Source organism: Nannospalax galili, unplaced genomic scaffold (genome assembly GCF_000622305.1).
Source record: "Nannospalax galili isolate Female #2095 unplaced genomic scaffold, S.galili_v1.0 scaffold661, whole genome shotgun sequence".
Lineage (NCBI taxonomy): Eukaryota > Metazoa > Chordata > Mammalia > Rodentia > Spalacidae > Nannospalax > Nannospalax galili.
Genome location: NW_008345457.1, coordinates 404650 through 427407, shown reverse-complemented (window position 1 = coordinate 427407; position 22758 = coordinate 404650). Strand labels below are relative to the sequence as shown.

The 22758-nt window shown below is 41.3% G+C and overlaps 1 protein-coding gene across 2 annotated transcripts in view; it reads left to right on the top strand.

Moving 5' to 3' along the window:
* The window catches only part of Bptf (bromodomain PHD finger transcription factor), a 128540-nt gene that overhangs the window by 67651 nt on the left and 38131 nt on the right, over nucleotides 1–22758 (top strand). For both annotated transcript variants that reach the window (XM_008841615.3, XM_008841614.3), the window contains 7 exons: nucleotides 90–221; nucleotides 6855–6984; nucleotides 7523–7661; nucleotides 9655–9834; nucleotides 12242–14540; nucleotides 19120–19244; nucleotides 20641–20769. In XM_008841615.3, coding sequence (XP_008839837.1) covers nucleotides 90–221; nucleotides 6855–6984; nucleotides 7523–7661; nucleotides 9655–9834; nucleotides 12242–14540; nucleotides 19120–19244; nucleotides 20641–20769 — 3134 coding nt within the window. The remainder of the gene's footprint in view (nucleotides 1–89; nucleotides 222–6854; nucleotides 6985–7522; nucleotides 7662–9654; nucleotides 9835–12241; nucleotides 14541–19119; nucleotides 19245–20640; nucleotides 20770–22758) is intronic.

Here is a 22758-nt window from a genome sequence, read left to right as displayed (position 1 = left end):
ATTAAGAAAAAAGCCATAGTAAATTACAACTCTATGTATTTCATTTAAGAAACAACCAAATGAAATTATTCTTTCCTTCTGAAATGTAGGGCAAACTGGATCAAGGCAGTTCAGATGTGTAGCAAACCCAGAGAATTTGCATTGGCTCTAGCAATTCTGGAGTGTGCAGTTAAGCCTGTTGTGATGCTGCCAATATGGCGGGAGTCTTTAGGCCATACCAGGTGAGTTCTTGTGAATGATGAATATTGGATACTTTCTGAAGTACTAGATCTTTAATAGCAATGAAATGTTTAAGATGCAATAGTACATACTTTATTCTTGATCTTCACTAATTCCTTTTTTTTTTTTTTTAAGTGGTTTTTTGAGATAGGGGTCTCCCTGTAGCCCCAGCTGGCCTAGAGCTTACAATGTAGACCAGGCTGGCCTTAGTCTCACAGAGATCTCCTGACTGTGCTTCCCGAGTGCTGGGATTAAAGTTATATACAACCATGCCCAGGACTCCATTAATTCCTGTGGTACAGGGTTATAATGAAGATTTTAAAAAAAAAATTGTGCACTTTTTTATTATTACATTATGTTATTTATTGTGTGTGCATGGCTGTGCATGTGTATGTGGACATTAGAGAAATTGGTTCTTGGCAAACACTTTTGTCCATTCAACCATCTCCCTCATTCCAGATAAATATTTTTGAATGTTTAACAAATGAAAAACATTTTTAGTGGAATAAAAAGTCACATTCTAAAAGCATTTATTCTAGAATGTTCCCCACACTGTGCTGAGGATCTGCCTTATATCTCTCCTTCAACTTGAATGTCTGGCCAAAGGTCATGTAGCTAACCCATTAGACTCAGAAGTATGTACTTGAGCAGGTAGTTTTTTATTGGGGGGGGTGTCTTTTTGAGACAGGGTCTCCCCGTAGCCCCAGCTGTCCTGGAACTCACTATGTAGACCAGGCTGGCCTTCAACTCACAGAGATCCACCTGCCTCTGCCTCCCGAGTGCTGGGATTAAAGGTGTGCACCACCACGCCCAGTGAGCAGGTAGTTTTTTAAAAATAGACACATTTTGTGGGCCTGTAGCGATGGCTCAGCAGTTAAGAGTGTGTGCTGTTCTTCCATAGGACCTGAGTTTGGTTCCCAGCACCTCTGTCAGTGGCTCATAACTGTCTGTAACTCCAAGTCCAGGGGATTCTTGATATGTGGGTGGGCTCCATGGGCACCTGCACATAGCACACATGAATCATATGGGCATATAAATTAAAAATTTTAAGACTAAAACCTTTTTTTAAAAAAAATATATATTTTTTTTTACTTGAATCATTAGTTTTAAAGCTAATGGGTTTTTAAAACATTTAGTCTTTAAAAAGTTCCTGCAAGGGCTGAGGAAATAATTCAGTGGGTAAAGTGCTTGCTATTCAAGCATATGGACCTGAGTTTGGGTTCCCAGAACTCATGTAAAAAACCAGCCATGGGGACATGCACCTGTAAACACGTAAACAGTTGGGGGCCTAGGAAGACGCGCAGATCCCAAGGGCTCTCTGACTGGTCCGTTCATCTGAAATGATGATCTCTAGGTTCGTTGTTGAAATTCTCAAGAATTAAGAATTCATACCAAAAAGAGAAAGAGTTGCAAGAGAGCTGGGCACTTAGCTTAGTGGAAGAGTGCTTGCCTAGCATGCTTCCTGCATCCACAGAGGGAGCAGCCCTATTGGCTTCTTTTCGGTGGAGGGGATGGCCTGAAAAGTAAAGGTCACATTGGTGTCTGCTTTTTCACAGTAGAGCATGGAGGGTAGTCCACACTGTAAAGGAGTTTTTATATACTTTTGTTTAAAAATTAAATTTATGGCCGGGTACACTGGTGCACAGCTTTGCTCCCAACACTCAGGAAGTAGAAGCAGGTGGATCTGTGTCTGAGGACAGCTTGTGAAAGTTGTTTCTCCCCATCCACCACATGGGTTCTGGGAATGGAAACTCAGGTTGTCAGCCTTTACCCACTGAGCCATCCTCTTGGCGCCCAATAAAAGGTTTTTGATTCTCTTTATCAGTTCACCTGCCATTATGGAGCTGGGAAGAACCAGATTATTTCACAAGTAAATACTTCATTGCAGGGGCTGGAGAGATGGCTCAGTGATTAAAAACACTGACTGTTCTTGCAGAATACCTGGGTTCGAATCCCAACACCCACATGGCAGCTAACAACTTTCTTTAACTCCAATTCCAGAGGATCCAACAGCCTCTTCTGTCTTCCACAGGCATTGCATGACAGGGGTGTGCTTACCTACATGCAGGCAATACACACATACACATAAAATAAAAATAATAAATAAAATATTTTTTTACAAAAATACTTCATTGCAGGAACCAGACAGGTTAAATGGTTCCAACAGACAAATGGAAGATCTTGCAAAGTATTATTTCTCTTCACATACATCTTGATAAAGGAGCTAGGGAGATGGATCAGTGGTTAAGAGCAATCATTGGACCAGAGTTCAGATCCTAGCACCCATGTAAAAGCCATCTCTCCAGCCCCAGTACCATGCTATTTTGACAAGTTAAAGAGAAATTTATTTCATTACATGCCAAGAAGGCATTTTTGAAGTCTTTTTTTTTAAGTATATGTATATTTTAAACCAAATTATGCTTCCCACTTAACCTTTGAAGCATTCCCATTAACCTGACTTTCCCTAAAAATACTAGTCAGTGTAACTTTCCAAGAAAAGTAAAACATAGAAACATCATCAACATAATAGATAGTTACTATATTCATCTGATCTAGTTGTATGCTTAGGGACCTTCCTTCAGCAGTGACTTCAGAACTATCAAAACCATCAGAAACCCCATGTAAAATAAGGTGGAGGGCTGGAGAGATGACTCACCCGTTAAGGGTGCTTACTGCTCTTTTTCAGAGGGCCTGCATTAGGTGGTTCACAACCGCCTGCAATTCCAGGTCCAGGGGCTCCAAAGACCCTAAAGGATCTTGTAGGCCCCAAACGCACCTGTACTCACAGGTGCACATGCTGTCACACTGACACTTACACATATAATTAAAAGTAAAAATGCAGATTGAACCATACCTTTCATGTATACAGACAATAGTGCAGAAAATATGGGGAGATTCTGGGTTGAAGAAACAGATTGACTCACATACAATCTTTTTCCTTAATGACCTCCCCCAAAATTTGGCCAAGACATGTGGGTGTAGGTGTGGGTATACTGCTGGAGATGGAATCCAAAACATGCTAAGCAAATGTTCAAAAAGTACAAGCCTGCTTGTGTAGTGACTGCAGCAGTGGTAAGACCATGAAGTGCAGTGCTAGTGGGCAAAGGGGAACCAACTCAGGAAGGCCAAATCCAAGTGAGGATATGCCCACATCTCACCTCTGAACACCAAAGACACAGAAGCACAAAGTCCTGCGAGTGTGGCAGTTCAGGGTTTTTATCCCAGCACTCAGGAGGCTGAGGCAGGAGGATTGCTTTGAATTGGATGCCATCCTGGGCTACATAGTAAGTTTCAGGCCAGTCCCTGTCTCATTAAAAATAAAGTAAATTAAACTCTCAGTGGCGTGTGTGTGTGTGTGTGTGTGTGTGTGTGTGAGAGAGAGAGAGAGAGAGAGAGAGAGAGAGAGAGAGAGAGAGAGAGAGAGACTGACTGACAGACAGACATACCAGAAAGTGTAGAGTACTTTGGGTTTGTCTCTGCAGCAGCCTTGTGGTAGACTGCAGGCTACCAGATAGCCTGATGTAGCAAGCCACATGCCATGTGCCTCTCTGGGCATGCTCACAACCTTACCCACTAATTCTCAAAAGAGGTTCCCTCAATCTTTCCTAAAAGCTACAGCCACACTGTCACCCAGAGACAAGATTCTATTTCCCTGGAAACTTTTTAAGAGTGGTTAGTACTGCTCTTTTGTTTTGCACCTAATGTGTTTGGCTGTTGTCCTTAGAGACAGGGAGTCGCTGTGTAGCAAAGGCCACTATCAGAAGCCTGACCACCTCTCCTGTACTTTGTACAGGTGCTTTAATTCTTGCTACTGAGATTTTGAAAACCAGGTCTTTACTCTTTGGAATCCATATAAGCAATAAAGCGTGAGGAACAGCAAGTGCCTGAGTCATACAGAAGTCAGAAATAATTATGGGGAGGTGGAACACAAGTTTCAGAAGGATTAGTTATTGATGCAGTTCAGTTTCTTAGCTTTGAGTGCTTTATATCTACTTTTAAATTATAATGAAATAAAAAATCCCAATAGCAACAGGAGCAGCAACAGCAACCACAAACCTTTATACCCTTAGGAGTAAATTTTAAAAGAAATCAATTAGAATCTGTATAAAGCAGCCTTTAAAATTTAGACAGGCATTGTGGTGCACATCTTTAACCTCACACCCTGCAGAGGCAGGTAGATCTCTGGCAGTTCCAGGCCAACCAGGGATACAGCATGTTCTGAAGCTGCAGCAGTGAAAATACTAGTCCCACAGCAGAAGCAGAACCCTGCAGGAGAGAATTCAGAGGTAGAAGTCAGCACGTGGGAATTTCACTGTGGAACACTACACGTGGGGAAAGCATCATTCCAATTCCTGCCTGCCACAAAAGGCCTCTGATTGGTGAAGATTAAAAACAAAACAAAAGCTCTAATAACAGAAAACTTGAAGGCAAAGCATGAATTAATTTATAGTTTTGTTCTGACGCTTTGTTTTTAAACAGATATAAAACCCAGATGTCATGGAGGAGAAAATTTGATACATGTATTTGAAATACTAAGTGGGAAGCTATTATAATAATACTCAAAACAGAGATCACAAACTGAGGAAAAACATTTGCCCCACAAATGGAAAATTTCCTTTATTGACAAGACCTTTTACAGATGAGAAAGACTAACAGTCAGTCCAAACAGGACAGAGGACTTGAATAGGCATTGTGCAGAAAAATAAGCTCAGACTTTAAGTGGGATAGTATTTTTTTACTTCTCAGTTTGGCCAGCACCTTGAAAGTTTGATGGACACTCAGCTCTGTGGAAGGCCTGGGAGAGCTAATAGGATTTGTTACTGATGGTAGGGCCCCGTGCTCCATGGACGCTCAGTTGATTCTGTCAGCATTTTAAGTCCAAGAAGTTCTGTTCTGTGCCATTGCATCACTGAGGTGGAACGTAGAACAGTGCTCCACATGTTTAGGTTGAAGGACATATAGTATTTTATGTTGTATTTCTAAGGTAATAACAGAGCAAACAGCCTGCACGGTTTGAGCACTGTTGAGCACTGCATTAGGAGTGGAGCTGACAGATGATTCCCCTGGTCTGGTGCTCTGATGATTATGGAGAGATGGAAGGAAATCTGTCACTCGCTGTACTCACCAGAGTAGAATGGAGTGACAGCTGGATGCTGCATGATACCATCCTGAGGGGGCTGCTTTGAGCCTCCAGGCCAGCAGTGGTTTCTGGAGCTTTGTGCCCAGCTAACAGGACTGGCCTATAGGGCTCCTCCTGTTGCTGTCTCTCCCCATAAGGATTGTCTTGGTGGCAGGGAGAACAGTAGAGTTTTACTCACCTGAGCACATATTCCCAAATTACACCAGAGCTAAGCAAAGGTTTTGTTTTTGGTGGTGACAAAGGATCTATTTGTCTTCTGAACAGACATGAGCTAGCATTCTCCATCAGCAAGCTGCTGAGCTGGAGCTGGCCTCTCCAAGTCTACCAGAGCTCTGTGAAAACGTTTACTTGGTGATGGCATAGCCACACCCTACTCCTGGCAGCTGAGACTGTCAGGTACACCTTGCTGAGGCTGCTGAGCTTGCTTCATGCCCTAGTTCCAAAGAGTGTTATTGAGACATGGTGTTGCAGACAGTGAGCCACCACCCCTCTTCCCTCCTCCCAGCAGTTTTTGAGAGTCTACAGAACCTTACAGAGATTGGTGTATGGTGTGCAGCATCGAGGAATTGCACACTGAGGTCCTATAGTGACAGGATGCAACGCCTTCTCAGAGTGGGCAGTAGACAGAGAGAGATGAAGTTTGATTATTTTCTTTGAGATAGAGTCACACTCAGATCCTCATGCTTTAGGCTCTCCTTCCAAGTGCTGAGATTAAGGGCTTGTGCCACCATACCCAAATATTTTTTAATTAATTAAGAAAATACTGGTATTGTGATATGGAAAGGCTAGCAGTATAGCTTAGTGATCGAGTACTTGCCTATCATGCACAAGGCCCTAAGTTTAATCCTTCACACTACCCAAAAAAATCTGGAAAGATATTCTAGTATAGTTATTCACTGGTTAAAAGTCATAGTTTTGGAGTTGTATATGTGGTGTCAAACTGCTTCTAATGGGTCTGTGAGGATATACATAATGTTCGCCTGTGTGCAGATGTTACAGGACTAAAGCATAAGTATTTCTTTTGAGGGTGGTGGTGAAAGGTTTTTGGTTTTACAGATTCTGTTCTGATTCTTCCTGGTAGGGAACGATACGTCCACTTATTTTTGTCATTTGGGAATGTCATTTTGGGGTTGTAACTGACCAACCTTTGGTTTTCTGCCTAATTTTCTTTTTCTTTCTTTTTTATAAATATTTCCTTTATTATTTTTATTTTATGTGTACGGGTGTGTTGCCTGCATTTAGGTAAGTGCACCCGTGTCGTGCAATGCCATGGAGGACAGAAGAGGCTCTCGGATCCCCTGGAACTGGAGTTATGGACAGTTGTTAGCTGCCATGTGGGTGTTGGGATTCGAACCTGGGTCTTCTGCAAGAACAACCAGTGTCCTTAACCGCTGAGCCGTCTCTCCAGCCCCGGTTTTCTGCCTTATTTTCAATACCACATTTGTATCTGACTTTTCAAAAGTAAATGCAAATTCATTTTCTGTCCTTCTATTAGGTTACATAGGATGACATCAATTGAAAGGGAAGAGAAGGAGAAAGTTAAAAAAAAGGAGAAAAAGCAAGAAGAGGAAGAAACAATGCAGCAAGCCACGTGGGTGAAGTACACATTTCCAGTTAAGCACCAGGTAATCTTTCCTGTGTTCAGTGGCGGAAGGCAGTTCTGATAGTTTATTGTGCGATCTTTGAATGCTTATTTCCCCTTGCTTTTGTCACGGTCTTGTAATACAGCTGCGGTGAAGCCCAGCTTGTCATTTTGTCAGCATGGGTTCCTCGGAACTGTTGGAACTAATGATAAATGTAAAACTTTGTTAAATTCCACATTTTAATGGGAGTATTGTTTCTTTCTTAATAAATCTTGGATTCCCGGTGAAAATTGAATTAGTTGGTTAATTTAATTAATTTGCCTCGTTCTGTTATTTGTTTCTTGTGTGTATTTGTATGGGCATGAGCTCACAAGTGTGTGGCGGTCAGAGCACAATTTGCAGGAGTTCCTTCTCTCCTTCCACCCCGTGAGCCCTGGGGATCAAGCTCAGGTTGCCAGGCTTGGGTGTTTTTACCCGCGGAGCCTACTCTCTGGCTCGGTTTTCCTGATTCTTAACTTGCATTTGGCCAGTATATGTACCACACATGCCTGTCTAACCATTGTCTTTTCATTTCTACCAGGTTTGGAAACAGAAAGGGGAGGAATACAGAGTCACAGGGTACGGTGGCTGGAGCTGGATTAGTAAAACGCACGTGTATAGGTTTGTTCCTAAATTACCAGGCAATACTAATGTGAACTACAGGAAGACATTGGAAGCAAGTGAGTCACTGTATTATTTTAATAGTTGTTGTTAATATGAATCTTTAATATTTCCATGAGTAACAGGTTGTTTTCTATAGAACTACTTCTGGTTTGTATCAGTTCTTTTAGAATTCCATATTGACTTTGTTTCAGATAAATGTAATTTTCTGAAATTTTTAATAGCATGTGAAAAATAGCTATTTGAGTTTACCTAATTATAAAATCCTAGAGTTTTAAAAATTACCTGTACTTACAAGACTTTAATATCTAAGCCCAGGGATTGGTATCACCCACAGTGGGTAGGTCTTCTTCCTCAATTAACCTAATCAAAATAATTCCCCATAGGCATGCCCAGAGGCTAACTAAATCCTTCACTAGTGTATCTGGATACCTGTCTCTTACATAATTGCAAGTCCTTTCAGACTGACAATTAACACTACTAATCATGGTGACTTTTGGAGCATCTTGCATATAGTAGATGCTCAATTAAAAGTCCTATTTTGGAAATTGCGGGAGTAAAACTTACCAAGTTCATTTTAAATATTATTATAGTAAAGTCCCAACAGCTTCCTTGTCTTTTTTTTTTGGAGACAGGGTCTTCCTGTAGCCCCAGCTGTCCTGGAACTTACTATGTAAACCAGGCTGGCCTTCAACTCACAGAGTTCTGCCTGCATTTGCCTCCCGAGTGCTGGGACTAAAGGCATACGCCACTATGCCTGGCCATTGTTGTAAAGTTCTGTGTTCATATTGTTCTAGTTACTGATGTCGTACTATAGACAGCTCTTTACTTGTATCTGGCTTGGTTTATGTCATAAAATCCACATGGATCAGCTCAGTGTGATGGCACGTACATATAATTCCAGCATTGGTATATGGGGAGTTGTAGGGGGAGGGGGAGAGGAGAGGCAGGCAGCAGGAGGCAGTCTGGATTACGTAGTGAGTACGGGTAGCCAGGGCACAGAATGAGACCCAGCTTATCAACAGACAAATTGGTTATCTTCTTTGCAGTTCTTATTTATGTTCCTTTTCCTTAGCATAGTATTTAAGCTATTACTGAAATACTGGGCCTGTTTCTAACCTACTTAGTACCAACTTGATCTTTTTGAGCTTTTCTTCAGGTGGTGGCAGGGCAGAAGGCAACAGTACACATTATCATAGGCTCAGATGTGAAAATGACAGCAACAGTTACCACCAGTACCGTTAAGACTAGTGGCACTAAAGAAATGCTAACTTGTGGGGTTAGAGAGATGGCTCAGCGGTAAGGGCACTGACTGCTCTTACAGAGGTCCGGATTCGATTCCCAGCACCCACATGGTGGCTAACAACCATCCATAGCTCTAGTTCTAAGGGATCCAACACCCTCCTCTGACCTGTGCCAGCATTGTACAACACGGGTACACACAGGCAATACACATTAAAAAAAATTATTCAAAATGAAATAAAAAGAAATGCTACTTGTTCTACTGGTGTGAGGGATGATCTGATGTGCCAAAAAACAGAAGTACAGAACAGGAAACGGGATTGTCACTGTTACTGTGCATGTGATACCAGGGCCTTGCCTAGTACACTAGCACTGTACCACTGAGCTACACCTCCAGCTCATGAAAATAATGTTACAGAGAAACCCAAACATTATTTAGAGTTGGCTGTTCTTGTGGCTTGCAGTAGGGGTACCATTATCAGAACCATATGGTTCTTCTGGTTGTCCTGTTTTTCAGTGAGAATTAATGAAATATATTTACTGGACAGTACTGGGTTGTTTTTACTAAACTAGATAAATTCTAATATTAAGGGGCTGGAGAGATGGCTCAGAGGTTAAGGCACACTTGCTGATCTTATATAGGACCAAAGTTCAGTTCTCAGCATTGTCTGTAACTCCAGCTCCAGGGAATCTGATGCCCTCTTCTGGCCTGTTTGGCACCCCCCACACACACACGCAAAATAAAAGTAAAGATAAATTAAAAACTAATATAAGAATATATGTAATTACCATGTGTATGATTCTTTTTAGCCAAAAATATTGTGGATGAACACAAGGATGAATCAGATAAAAGAAAAAGTCCACGAAGTCCAAAAAAAATTAAGACAGAATCTGATTCTGAGAAAGGTGAGGTAAAAGGTTCAGATGCTACAAAAGGAGCAGACGAAGCTGAAATGGATGTCTCCAAGATGTCTGAGGAGAAAGACCAAGGTAAGCAGGGTCAAATACAGAGAGAGGGCAGCCCCAGGTGATGAGAATGCCCTGCATCAGGCCCCTACCAGCAAGGTACTGCACCACCTCTTTCAAACAACATGACTCATGGAGTGGGCAGTTCACCCTGCCAAAGTGCAAGTGCTATAGCATGTTCACAGAAGTGTTCAGACATTTGTTACGATTTGAGACCGTTTTTTTTGTTTGGGGGGGAGTCTTTTTTTTGAGACAGGATCTCCCTGTAGCCCCAGCTGTCCTGGAACTCACTATGTAGAGCTCACAGAGATCTGCCTGCCTCTGCCTCCTGAGTGCTGGGATTAAAGGCATGCGCCACCACTCCCGGCTTGAGACCGTTTTCATCACATCAAAAGAAGCATCAATATAAGCCACTTTTTGATCCTTCCAGGTTATTCCACCCCACTAGTGTTTTCTCTGTGGGTTTGCCTATTTTGGACATTTCATTTAAATAGAATTAGCAATCTGTTGTGCTTTGGTGTGCACTTCTTTAACTTGGCACGGTGATTCCACATTCCACCATACTGTATTTATCAGTGCTTTTTTATTTCCAAATAACCTGCCACCATGCTGACAGCCCACATTTTGTCTATCTAGTCATTGTTGAGTGAACATTTAGGCTCTTTCTACTTTTTAGCTGTTGTGTATGCTGTGAACGTTAATGCACAAAGGTTTTGGGGGGAGTATTATTTTTATTGTATGTCTATGAGTGTATTGCCTGCATGTGTGTAAGTGCACCTGTGTCATACAAAGTCCACAGAGATCAGAAGAAGGCATTAGATCACTTAGAACTGGAGTTGCAGATAGTTGTTGGCTGCCATATGGGTGCTAGGAATCAAATCTGGATCCTCTGCAAGAGCAGTCAGTGTTCTTAACCACTGAGCCATCTCTCCAGCCCCATGTTTTGGGGTTTTTAACATTTGTTTATTCCAGGGATTGAACTCTAGTCATGAGACTTGGTGATAAGTGTTACCTAGTGAGCCATCTCTGTGGCTCTTTATATAGTTATTTAAAAACACTTAAAACTAAGTGTTTGATATGGGCAGAGAAGGCATCTTTAGGAATGTGTGGGGAAGAAATGATATATAGTCCTTGGTGTGTGTCATGGAATCAGTTGGACTACCAGAAACATCTAGTCTTACTCTGTAGGCCAGGCTGGCCTCAGACTCAAGGCCATCCTTCTGCCTCACCCTCCTAGTGCAAGGATAGACACAGATTTTCACTTCTTTGAGACAGACCAAAGAGTGGAATCACTAGATTACATAATAACCTCTTGTTTTAACTTGTTGGGAAACTAACATTGTCATGAAAAGCTTTTTTGGGGCCAGTGAGATGAATGAATAAAAGACATTTTTATTAAAAATGTAAAAAGCTTCTTAAAAAAAAAAAAAAAGCTTATGGGGGGGTGGCTCACTGCATAATGTGCTTGATTCTTAAGCATGAGGACTGGAGTTCCTGTGCCCAGAGTTCACCTGGAAATGCCAGGTGAGCAAGGTGGGACCCACCTGTAATTCCAGCTTTCAGAAGGTAATCCTCAGCAAGCTGGTTAGCTGAACTATCTGTATTGGTGAGCACTGGGTTTAAATGACAGATCCTGCCTCAGGGAATTATGTGGAGACTGATTAAAAAGAAGTCCTGAGGTCAGCCTCAGGCTGCCACATGTACTTATACACACATACCAGCACCTGAACAAACATACACATCTATGAATAAAATACATAGTCTAGGACTGGAGACATAGCTCAATGGTTAAGAACATTGGCTGCTCTCAGAGGGGACCTGGGTTCGATTCTCAGCACCCATGCTGGCTAATAGCCACTCATAACTCCAGTTCCAGAGAATCTGAAGCCCTTTTTGGCCTCCTTAAGTATTACATACACAGGCCTACTTACATACTTGGAGGTAAAACATTCATAAATATAAAAATAGATAATTAATAAAAATTTCAAAAAATAGGGTAAACAAGGCATGGTGGTTCACACCTATAATCCTTGCACTAGGAGGGTGAGGCAGAAGGATGGTCTTGAGTCTGAGGCCAGCCTGGCCTCCAGAGTAAGACTCTGTATATGTTTCTGGTATAACCACTGACTGACTCCATGACATACCAAGGATTATCTATCATTTCGTCCCCACACATTCCTATAGTGTCTTTTCTGCCCAAATCAAATACTTAGTTTTAAGTGTTTTTTAATAATAAAAAGGAAAAAGTTAGCAAAGAACAAAGTAAGTCCAGTCATAGTGGCACACACTTCTAATCTAGTACTCAAGATACAGAGTCAAAAAGGATCATCAGAAGTTCAAGAAAATAACTACTTCTAAAAGTTGAAATAGTCTCATGAATTTCTCATCTCAGAGTAAAATTTACGCTTTTTTTGATGTCTTTATTTCACAGATGTAAAAGAACTTTTAGATGCTGATAATGACAAACCCTTCAAGGAAGAACCAATGGAGATCGATGACATGAAACCAGAGTCTCATGTAAACTGTCAGGAAAGTGCACAAGCAGATGTGGTCAATGTCAGTGAGGGTTTCCATCTAAGGACTAGTTACAAGAAGAAAACAAAATCATCCAAGCTAGACGGACTTCTTGAAAGGAGAATTAGACAATTTACAATGGAGGAAAAACAGCGCCTTGAAAAATTGAAGCTGGAGAATGGAATTAAGGGAACAGGAAAATCTTCTACAAGTTCTTTGAAAAGTCTCTCCGAATCACCTGTAACATCAAAAGCAAAAGAAGGGTGTCAGAGTGACTTCACTGACCAAGAACAGAGCCATAGTGTAAGTAGTGCTAAGCCCGAGGACTCCATGCAAGAGTGCTCACAAAGTGATTCCTCAGTTCTTGACGTCAGTGATCCTAGACTTACCACAAACAAAAAAGTCTGTCCAAAAGATCAAGTATTAGATGATATCTCTGTTCAGAATCCTGAGCCATGTGATCAGAGACAGAAAAACTCTGTTGAAAATGACATAGATACCAGTCTCTCTGAACCTGCCAGTAAAGGACCTCAACTAAATCAGACTAAAACAAAAGGAAGTGATTACTTCATTGATGATTCCAAACCAGATGACATTGGTACTTTGATCTATAAAAATAGAAAATCACCCCTACAGGAAGATAATGGCACCATTACTTCTTCTTCTAAGAGTACTTTACCTACATCAGTACCTAAAAGCACCAGTGACAAAGATGCCCAGTCCCTCCCAAAAGGAATGAACCTTGATGGGAAACTAGGCTGTGACTCTGAATACAATAGCACTGTGGAAAATAGTTCTGATACCATGTCTATTCAGGATAGCAGCGAAGAAGATATGATTGTTCAGAATAGCAATGAAAGGATTTCTGATCAGATCACGATTCCAGAACAAGGTGTCGAAAGCATAGAGCCTTCGAAGTACGAGTTTGTTTCTAAGTCCACTGAAAATTCTGATGACAAGGTACAAGGTAAAGTAACTGAGGCAAATGGTAAAAAAATAAGTCAACACGAGAAACTCGATGAGAGACCATTTAATAAAAGTGTTGATCAAATAAGTCTAAAAAATACCACTGACAAAAAGAATAATGAAAACCGAGAGCCTGAAAAGAAAGGACAGAAAGCAAATAAATTTCAAATTAATGGCAAAGATAATAAACCTAAAGTGCATTTGAAAGGGGAATGCTTGAAGGAAATCTCGGGAAGTAAAGTAGGAAGTGGTAATGTTGAACCAAAGGTCAATAATATCAATAAAATAATCCCTGGAAATATTAGGTCAGAGTCTGTTAAAGAATCTGTTATTAAGCCATTTGTTAATGGTGACGTCATCATGGAAGATTTTAATGAAAGAAACAATTCAGAAACCAACTCATGTTTGCTGAGTTCTTCAGACACTGAAGGTAACTACCGAGATAGCCTCGAGACCCTGTCATCAACCAAAGAGTCTGACAGTACCCAGGTAACCTCGCCCCCACCCTCTTGTCCAGAAAGCAACTCATTTAATCAGGTGGAATATATGGAAACTGAAACCCCAGAGGTCAAGAAAGTTACTCCATCTCCTGTTACTTCTGGAGAGGAATCTAACCTCAGTAATGACTTCACAGATGAAAATGGTCTGTCCACTAGCAAAGATGAAAATGTCAGTGGAGAATCCAAAAGAAAAACAGTCATCACAGAAGTCACCACAATGACATCCACAGTCGCTACAGAGTCAAAAACCGTGATCAAGGTAGCACAGGGTGACAAACAGACTGTGGTGTCTTCCACAGAAAATTGTGCCAAATCCACTGTCACAACCACCACTACCACTGTAACAAAGCTCTCTACACCCTGTACAGACAGCGGTGTGGATATCATCTCTGTAAAGGAGCAGAGCAAAACTGTCATCACCACAACAGTGACAGACTCCTTGACCACTGCAGGAGGCACACTGGTGACCTCTATGACGGTGAGCAAAGAGTATTCCACAAGAGACAAAGTGAAACTGATGAAATTTTCCAGACCGAAGAAGACGCGTTCGGGTACAGCCCTGCCATCCTATAGGAAGTTTGTTACCAAGAGCAGCAAAAAAAGCATATTTGTGTTGCCCAATGATGACTTGAAAAAGCTGGCCAGAAAAGGAGGAATCCGAGAGGTCCCTTACTTCAATTACAATGCAAAACCCGCCTTGGATATCTGGCCGTATCCTTCTCCTAGACCGACCTTTGGTATCACATGGAGGTATGCACTTCACTGTGTATTTGGGAATGGGAGGAGCTCTTTAAAGAGTTATAAAAAATACAGTGAGAGACAGTTGGGAATCATCTATTTAACGGTCAAAGTCAGCAATAGAAATAAGATTCAAAAAACTTCCAGTTCAGACAGCTGGTAGACCTAAAAGTTTTCCTAGGAAAAATGGACTTAAGAAAAAATATCTAAAGACTTAAAATGTAAGGGAATCTTTTAACATGAATTTCCATTTTAACTTTCACAAGACAAATAGAACATGCCAAACTTGGTTATTTTTATGGTCTAACTTTCCAAGTTATTGCATATTATTTGCTCTGGGAACAAGTTAACCACAGAATTGGATTATCACCAACTTCTAGAATGTTTGGATTTATTTCTCTGAGGTGGTACATGAAAACATGAGACATAAGCAAATAAACCTGTAAATTTCATGAAGCCCGTCATGTCAGTAGTATAATTTTTTTGCATAATAAGCATGTTTTGGAATTCTCTGTTATTTATATGAGAAAAGATAGACTGTAAATTCCTTAGGAATTCTTTTAAACCCAGGAATAGTCCTAATTTTAAAATGTTCTAGGCACTCTATGTTTGGGGAACAAATCACAAGTATGTATAATATTGACAGTTGTGAACTGGGAGGGATCCTAAAGTTCTCTTATGGGTACATAATTATTTGCCTGTGACGACAGAGAGACAAGGTTAGGAGCAGTGCTTGGTTTCCTCTCCCAATCAGTCGGTATGTGTTATGTTGCATTTCTCCTATTTGTCCATACCTGGCCCCCTTTCCTGTCTCTTTCCCTGTCTTTTCACCCTTTATAATTGGAAGAGGTGGAACATAAACTTTAAGAAAGAAAAGAGCTGGGGACCATGCTAGAAAGCAGGACTGCTCTTAGTCGCAGTTAGATTTTACATTATCTTGTCAGCACGTTTCTGAGCACCCGTCATTTCTCATGAGACTTTGTTTTGGTGTGTCTTGATGTTTCCAATTTGTTCAAGTTAAAAAATCACACTTTTTGTGTCATTTATATCACTGTCAGCTAGTTCGTATCAGAAAAGACCACAAAAAAAAAAAAAAAAAAAAAAAAAACGATGTAAACCAGCATTGTCTCTGAAGGAATGAATTCACTATAGTGACCCCTCATAGTGTGTATGACCTCATCATTTGATTTGAAGTAAGCTATCATCACTGCATTGCACACTGCCTAGAAGTGTGCAATGAAGGGTTTGCAGAATCCTGCAGGGAATCAAGAAACTCCTCATTGCAGTTGATGGATTTGTAGGGTTACTCTGCACTTTTCTGCTGTCTTCGTTGAGAGTAGTCCCAAAATGTGTCCTTGACTGTCCTGTAGGTAACTTGCCACTGGAAAAGTTAATGTGTGAGAGTAGTTGAATTAAGATGCTGTGGCTGGAGGCTGACCTTTCTCCTCTCTCTGCTCTGATGGTAGTCCCGCGGGACCCTTGGGGAAAATTAGGCCCCAGTCTTAATCCACAGTGCTCTAGGGTCCTTTTCCATATGGCCAGGTTTCAGGAGCCTTAATGATGTTTCGATATGCACTGGCACAGTCAAATTTCTTAGGGTTTTTTTTTTTTTTTTTTTTTTTTTTTTTTTTTTTTTTGGTTTTTTTGAGACAGGGTCTCTCTGTAGCCCCAGCTGACCTGGAATTCACTATGTAGACCAGGCTGACCTTGAACTCACAGAGATTCACCTGCCTTTGCCTCCTGAGTGCTGGGACTAAAGGTGTGGGTGTGTGCCACTATGCCCAGCTAATTTCTCTGTCTCTCTCTTTTTAATAGAAATACATTCCTGTGTATTTTTAATAGGCAGTTGCCTTCAAACACATGCTAAGTTTTTAACTGGCTGAAGCTGAAATATAGTCCCTTCTATCTAATGGAAATATGGCTAAAAAAATGTTCTTCTTGATTTTAGAGTACATTAAAATATTGCTATAAAACTATGCATGTAAAATGCATTTTTGCACCAACATTTGGATCAGATGTTTGCTGCTTAGAGTAGAAGCTAAGCATGCTACAGGTAGCTCATGTCTTAGTCTTTCTTTTTGGCTGGGGTCTAGCTATGTGACCCAGACTGGTCTCAAACTCCTGACCTCAAGCAGCCCCCCACCCCAGCCTCACAAGTAGCTAGGATTACAGGCAGGCCCAACTGCATGTGTGTTATTTATTTATTTTTAATTTTTTTGATCATTTTTATTTTATGTGTATGTGTATTGCCTGCATGTATGCAAGTGTACCTGTGTCATGCAGTGCCCACCGAGGTCAGAAGAGAATGTCAAATCCCCTGGATTCGAATCTCCCTGGAACTGGAGTTATGGACAGTTGTTAGTTGCCATGTGGGTGCTGGGAATCGAACCTGTATCCTCTGCAAGAACAGTCAGTGAGTGCTCTTAACTGCTGAGCCATCTCTCCAGCCCCTTTGTGTGTTATTTTTTAAATGTAAGATTAAGGCTGAGTACTATGGAAAAATCGAAACTTGTTTCGTGGATGCAACAGAACCTCTTTGATCCTCTGCACTGTCTTTTTCCCCAGGCCCTAACTCTGTTTCATTGTCACTTTGAACTGGCAGTTGTCCTCCACAGTGCTGCCAGAGGGCTCATGCTAAAATGTCCGTCAGTGCTGGGAATATTCTGAGTAAGCTACTTACTAGTGTGTAGAAAGGCACAGAAAGTGCCTGTCACCCAGGGATCACTCAGTGAGAAGTATTTCTCTTTCCCACCTGTTCAGTATTGGAGGCCTTACGTAGTTTTCACTGCTGTTCTTTAAGCCTTCAGTTTGGCCCAGCTTGTCCTGGCTTCTCCCGTGTAAGTTTCATCATTATCCATACATATGCACCCCTTCCCTCTGTCCATATTGACTCTGGACTTGGTGTCTCAGAAGAGTGTGCAAGAGCACACTGTTCGTTAGGATGTGTGTGCCCCTTGCCTTCAGTGAACTCTCTTAGCCTGTCCTTTGAGACTATGGCAAACCTTTTGTCGTCTCATACAGCACCTTGTAATGGAGTAAATCCACTTCTTTGTACCCCAGTTTCTTTCTCATAGTCTTAACACATGGGTGGCACTGAACTGTCTTTTGAATGAATGAGTGGATAAATGAATAAGCAAACTGATAATGTGAGCTGTAGTCTCTATATTTTATTTAGAGTTGCCTTTTGAGGTTAGGGATATAGCTCAGTGATAGTGTACTTACTTTGTAGCTCAAGGCCCTGTGTTCCATCCCCAGTTTGGAGGGTAGAGGCAAACAGAGAATTTGATATTATTGTTTGACCCTAGAGAGCAAGTTTGGGCGGGGGCTGAGAATCAACTTTTATTCTTTAGCTTTTTTCATTCTGTATAAATGCTTAACCACCCCCACCCCCACCAGAGTTCCCTGAGAATTTCTATAGGGTATGGTCTGATCTGAAAATGACAGACTTCTCCCCTATCAGACTATCCCTACACTCTTAAGGGTTCTGTCCGTATCCAAGGATTCACAGGGTGTTAACAGGAAGAAAGGAGCATGCCATGGATGGAGATAGTAATTGGCAAATTAACTAGAGCTTGCCTTTCTCATGCTCAGTTTTTCAGAATAGTAACAGTAGAAAGCATCACCTTTCAAATGCAAGGACGTCTTAGATTGACTGACAACCTCTGTTACTAGAAGACATTATTCTCATCGGCTAGACTTCCTCTAAATTGTACTTTGCCAGTATTTGCATTCTATGTAGCGCGAGAATGCCCACAGAGGATATAGTTCTCCAGGTCCGAGGCGGCTTTAGTATGTGTCATAGTGGATTCCATTTTAGGGCATAATATTCATTGCAATTGAGTAAATTCATTTTTAGATGTGCTTTTAGTTTTTTAAAAGAGATGAATACTAACTTCACACAGTGCTTAAGGAAGAACAGAGATTTCCCTTTTCTTGAGATTAGTAGCTCATAAAGCATTGTACATTTTCTAGTACTGTTTTTGCTGATAGCCAGATTCCAAAAATACACTAGCGTTGTTAGTGTTGCAAGTCTGTGCAGTGTTCATGTCCAGTGGTTCAGGTTTGAATAATCACTGTGTACAAAATTTCCTTTCAGTTTGGAAAGGTCTTCTTATATTTGCAAAGTGTTTTTGTTTTGTTTTACTCTTTGAGAAAATGTAAGCATTTTCAGTTTTTTTTTTTTTTTGGTTTTCTCAAAAACTATTGGATCATGATTTTATCCTCAGACTCTTTTCACAGATAGGTATTTTTATTTTCTGTCATGATTTTCTTGCAGATAGTTTAGAATTCGATTAATATTAAAATTGTTGTCTTAACTGTTTTTTTTTTTTAAGGAGACAAACTCTACGTATTTTTATGTCATTGGAAATTAATCTAGAAAATTTTAAAATGTTAGATGCATGCTATCCTAGGAACAAAAAGTTATTCTTTTGAAGAACTTAAACCACCAAAGTGTACAGAGCTGTTATAGGCACTGGGGTCATAATGAGGACCTGGGACCATGCTTCAATTTAGTCGAGAGAAAGAAAAAAGAGTGTGAATGTGTGTGTTTGTGTGTTCATGTATGGTTTGATTTGGGTTGTTCTTTCAGGTATAGACTTCAGACCGTGAAGTCCTTAGCAGGAGTGAGCCTGATGTTACGATTGCTATGGGCCAGTTTGAGATGGGATGACATGGCAGCAAAGGCTCCTCCAGGAGGAGGGACTACACGGACAGGTAAGGGAGTTGGATTTTAAGTTTAAACGATATGGGCTGAGGATGTAGCTCAGTTGGTAGCGTGCCTACCTTGCATACATGAGGCCCTTAGTTTCATACCCTAACACCATATGAACTGGGTATAGTGGTTCAGGCCTGTAATCCCAGTACTCATGAACTGGAGGCAGGAGGATCAAAAGTTTAAGGTCATCCCTACCTGAGTTCAAGGCCAACCTGGGTTATGTGAGACCATCTCATAAATAAATAAATAAATAAATAAATAAATAAATAAATAAATAAGCCAGCCAGACCTGGTAGCTCAGGTTTGTAATCCCAGCTACTTTAAAGGCTGAGGCAAGAGGATCTCATCAGTGGCCTGCTTAGGCTACAGAGTGAGTTCAAGGCCAGCTTGAATAATTAATAAGACCATGTCTCAAAACCAAACAAAGAAACTGAAAAAGTCTTCAACTGTAGCTCAGCCCTAACACGTACAAGGCTCTGCGTTCAACCCCAGCATTGAAGGAGGCGGGGAAAAAACATAAAATCTTTGGCCAGCTGGATAGGATGTAGCTCAGCAGTCAATAGTACTGACTGCCCTTGCAGAGGACCCAGGTTCGATTCCCTGCACCTACATGTCAGCCAACAACTGTAACTCCAGTTCTGGGGATCTGACACCTTCTTCTGACCTCCGCTAGCATTTTATGACATGTGTGCACTTACATACATGCAGGCATTGCACTCATACACATAAAATAAAAAATAATAAGATATTTTTTCAAATCTTTGGCCATTCACTGCATTTGACCTTTATCAAAATTATAATTTTGCATTAGATTGCCATGTGTCAAAATCAAGGTCAAGGGGAAGAGTTAGATTATTACATGAGTATTCACACAAACCTAACTAAATTTTTAAATGATACTTACTATGGCAGAGTATACGTCATTTAACCCGAGACTCCTGGGAGTTCCTTTATTGTTTTGGCTGAGTGCTGCCACTTGGAGCTAAGTTGGACCTTGTATCACTTTGTTTGCTTTAGAAATGTTCCTTCCTGCCTTCCAGGCTGAGGCAGGAGGATCGCCACAAGTTTGGGGCCAGCCTGGACTTACATATTAAGTTCCAGGTCAACTTGGGAGACCAACCATGTATCCAAAGAGGAGGGAAGATCAGCCTAAGCATAGTGAGAACCCTGGCTTAAACAACAAGCAGTAAAAGTTTACCAAAGTCAAAAGATGAAAAATTTTTTTCTATGGGAGAAATTCATTGCGTTGTCCCACAGTGGTTCTCTAGGCAGTAAACGAGATGTTTCTGAAAGTACATTCCATATTCGTATCTTTTTTAAGAAGCACCAGATGCCCTGTGTTTTAATTCCTTTGTATTTCAGGTTATTAATAGTATGTAAATTCAATTCCCATAGAAACTTCTGAAACTGAAATCACAACCACGGAAATAATTAAAAGGCGAGATGTTGGCCCTTATGGCATTCGTTCTGAGTACTGTGTCCGGAAGATCATTTGCCCCATCGGAATCCCAGAAGCACCAAAAGGTAAGCAGTAGAAAGAATTCCGTCATTACTGACTTGTTAGCCATGTATTTAATTAATTGAAATTTAGTAAAAGTTGTTTCCTTAATTGTTTAACTTGTATATATATAAATAAAACTGGTGCAGCTCACTCCTGTAATCCCAATATTTGAGAGACTGAGGCTGGAAGGTTGCCATGAGGCTACAGAGTAAGATGCTGTTTCCAAAAACAAACTCCAAACTAATGTAAACTACTTGAGACAGAAATAATTTAAAAAGGGTTAAGAGCACTGGCTGCTCTTCCAGAGGACCCAAGTTCAGTTCCTAGCACCACATGACAGCTAACACCCATCCTTAGCTACAGTTCTCCGGCTCTCTCAGCCTCTGCAGATACCAGGGGCATCCAGCACCTTCTTGGGACCTCCATGGGCATTGCATGACACCAATGCACTTACATACGTGCAGGCAATACACTTATACATACAAAAAATTTAAAATAGGGTCTGGAGAGGTGGCTCAGCAGATAAGAACACTGACTGTTCATGCAGAAAACCCGGGTTCGAATCCCAGCACCCACATGGCAGCTAACAACAATCTCATTTTATTGCCACCTCCAGGGTGTTCTCCCGAACACATTGCTTCTGACAAAAAGCACAGTTCAGACTTGAGTTTGGTTACTTCCCAATAAAGAGTAGATTGGCCACAAAGTAGACAACAGGATGGGAAAGGAGCCAGAACAATGTGCAATAAATTGAGCAAGTCAGACTGTGACAAGCAGTGCTAACGGAACACAAAAGGAACCAAGTGCTACCTGAGTTAAGTGTTGTTTTTTTTTGTCTTTTTGAGACAGGTCTCCTTGTAGCCCCAGCTGTCCTGGAACTCACTATGTAGACCAGGCTGGCCTTGAACTCACAAAGATCCACCTGCCTCTGCCTCCCGAGTGCTAGGATTAAAGGCGTGCACCACCACGCCATGCTACATTGAATTTTTAAAAACTGATTATATTAACTTCAAAATTAGTCTTAGTGAGTAATGACTTGGACTCTACTCATTTTGAAAGTGTTCCAAAAAGGGAACATCTGTCCAGAGAAAGAATGGAATTCCAGCGTAGCGGAACTGGTGTCCTAGCCCCCAGATAAGTAGCTCCATCAGTAGCAGAGACACAGCCTTACACCCCAGCATCCTTCTCTGCTACTTCCTGGGATGTCCTGCTTCGCTCCCCTGAACATGTCGCAAGACTCAGTGCTTGTCCCTCTTAGTCTATATTGTCTAAATCTTATAATTGGGAGATTTTATATGCTCTTAGTAGGGCCAGATCCCCTTTAACATTGGGAAAATGTACCAAAACTCCTCAGTGCCATGAAGGGAAAATACGTATTGCCAACTCAACTGTGAAACTACTGTTAGGTTTGGTTTCGCCTTTTGAGGAAGGCAGTATTAGCGAGTTTAGTGGTGCAGACCTGTAATGCCAGCACTCAAGGGCTGAAGCAGAAAGATGGCAAGTTTGAGGCCAGACTGCCGCTTACATAGTGAGACCTAGTCTCAAGAAAAAAAAACTAAAGCCAGGAAGCAGAGATAAGCAGATCTCTGTGAAATTGAGTCCAGCCTGGTCTGTGTAGCCAGTTCCAGGCTAGCTGGGACTACACGAAGAGACCTTGTCTCAAAACAAAATGAAACATAAAGGGCTGTTAGGGAGAAAGAAATCAAGGAGCAGAGCAAACAAGGCAGGAGCAAGGAACCCCCTTCTTCGTGGGCTGTTCACTTCCTGGTGAGCCTCTCAAAGATGGCCACCCTGCTGTGCCTCAGCTTGCTGTACACTATATGTCAGGGTAGGGAATGTTCTCCCTGCCAGGGTGCCTCTGTCTCTTTTTTATTGACCCCTTGGCATTTCAAAATTTCACTGGGCTAAGGGGAAGCCATCCAAAGTGATTCTGGGCAGAGTATTGCCGGGCGTGTTGGGGTTTCCTTCCTCAGTGTCACAGCTCAGCTTTCCTCCTAGAGAATCGCCAACAT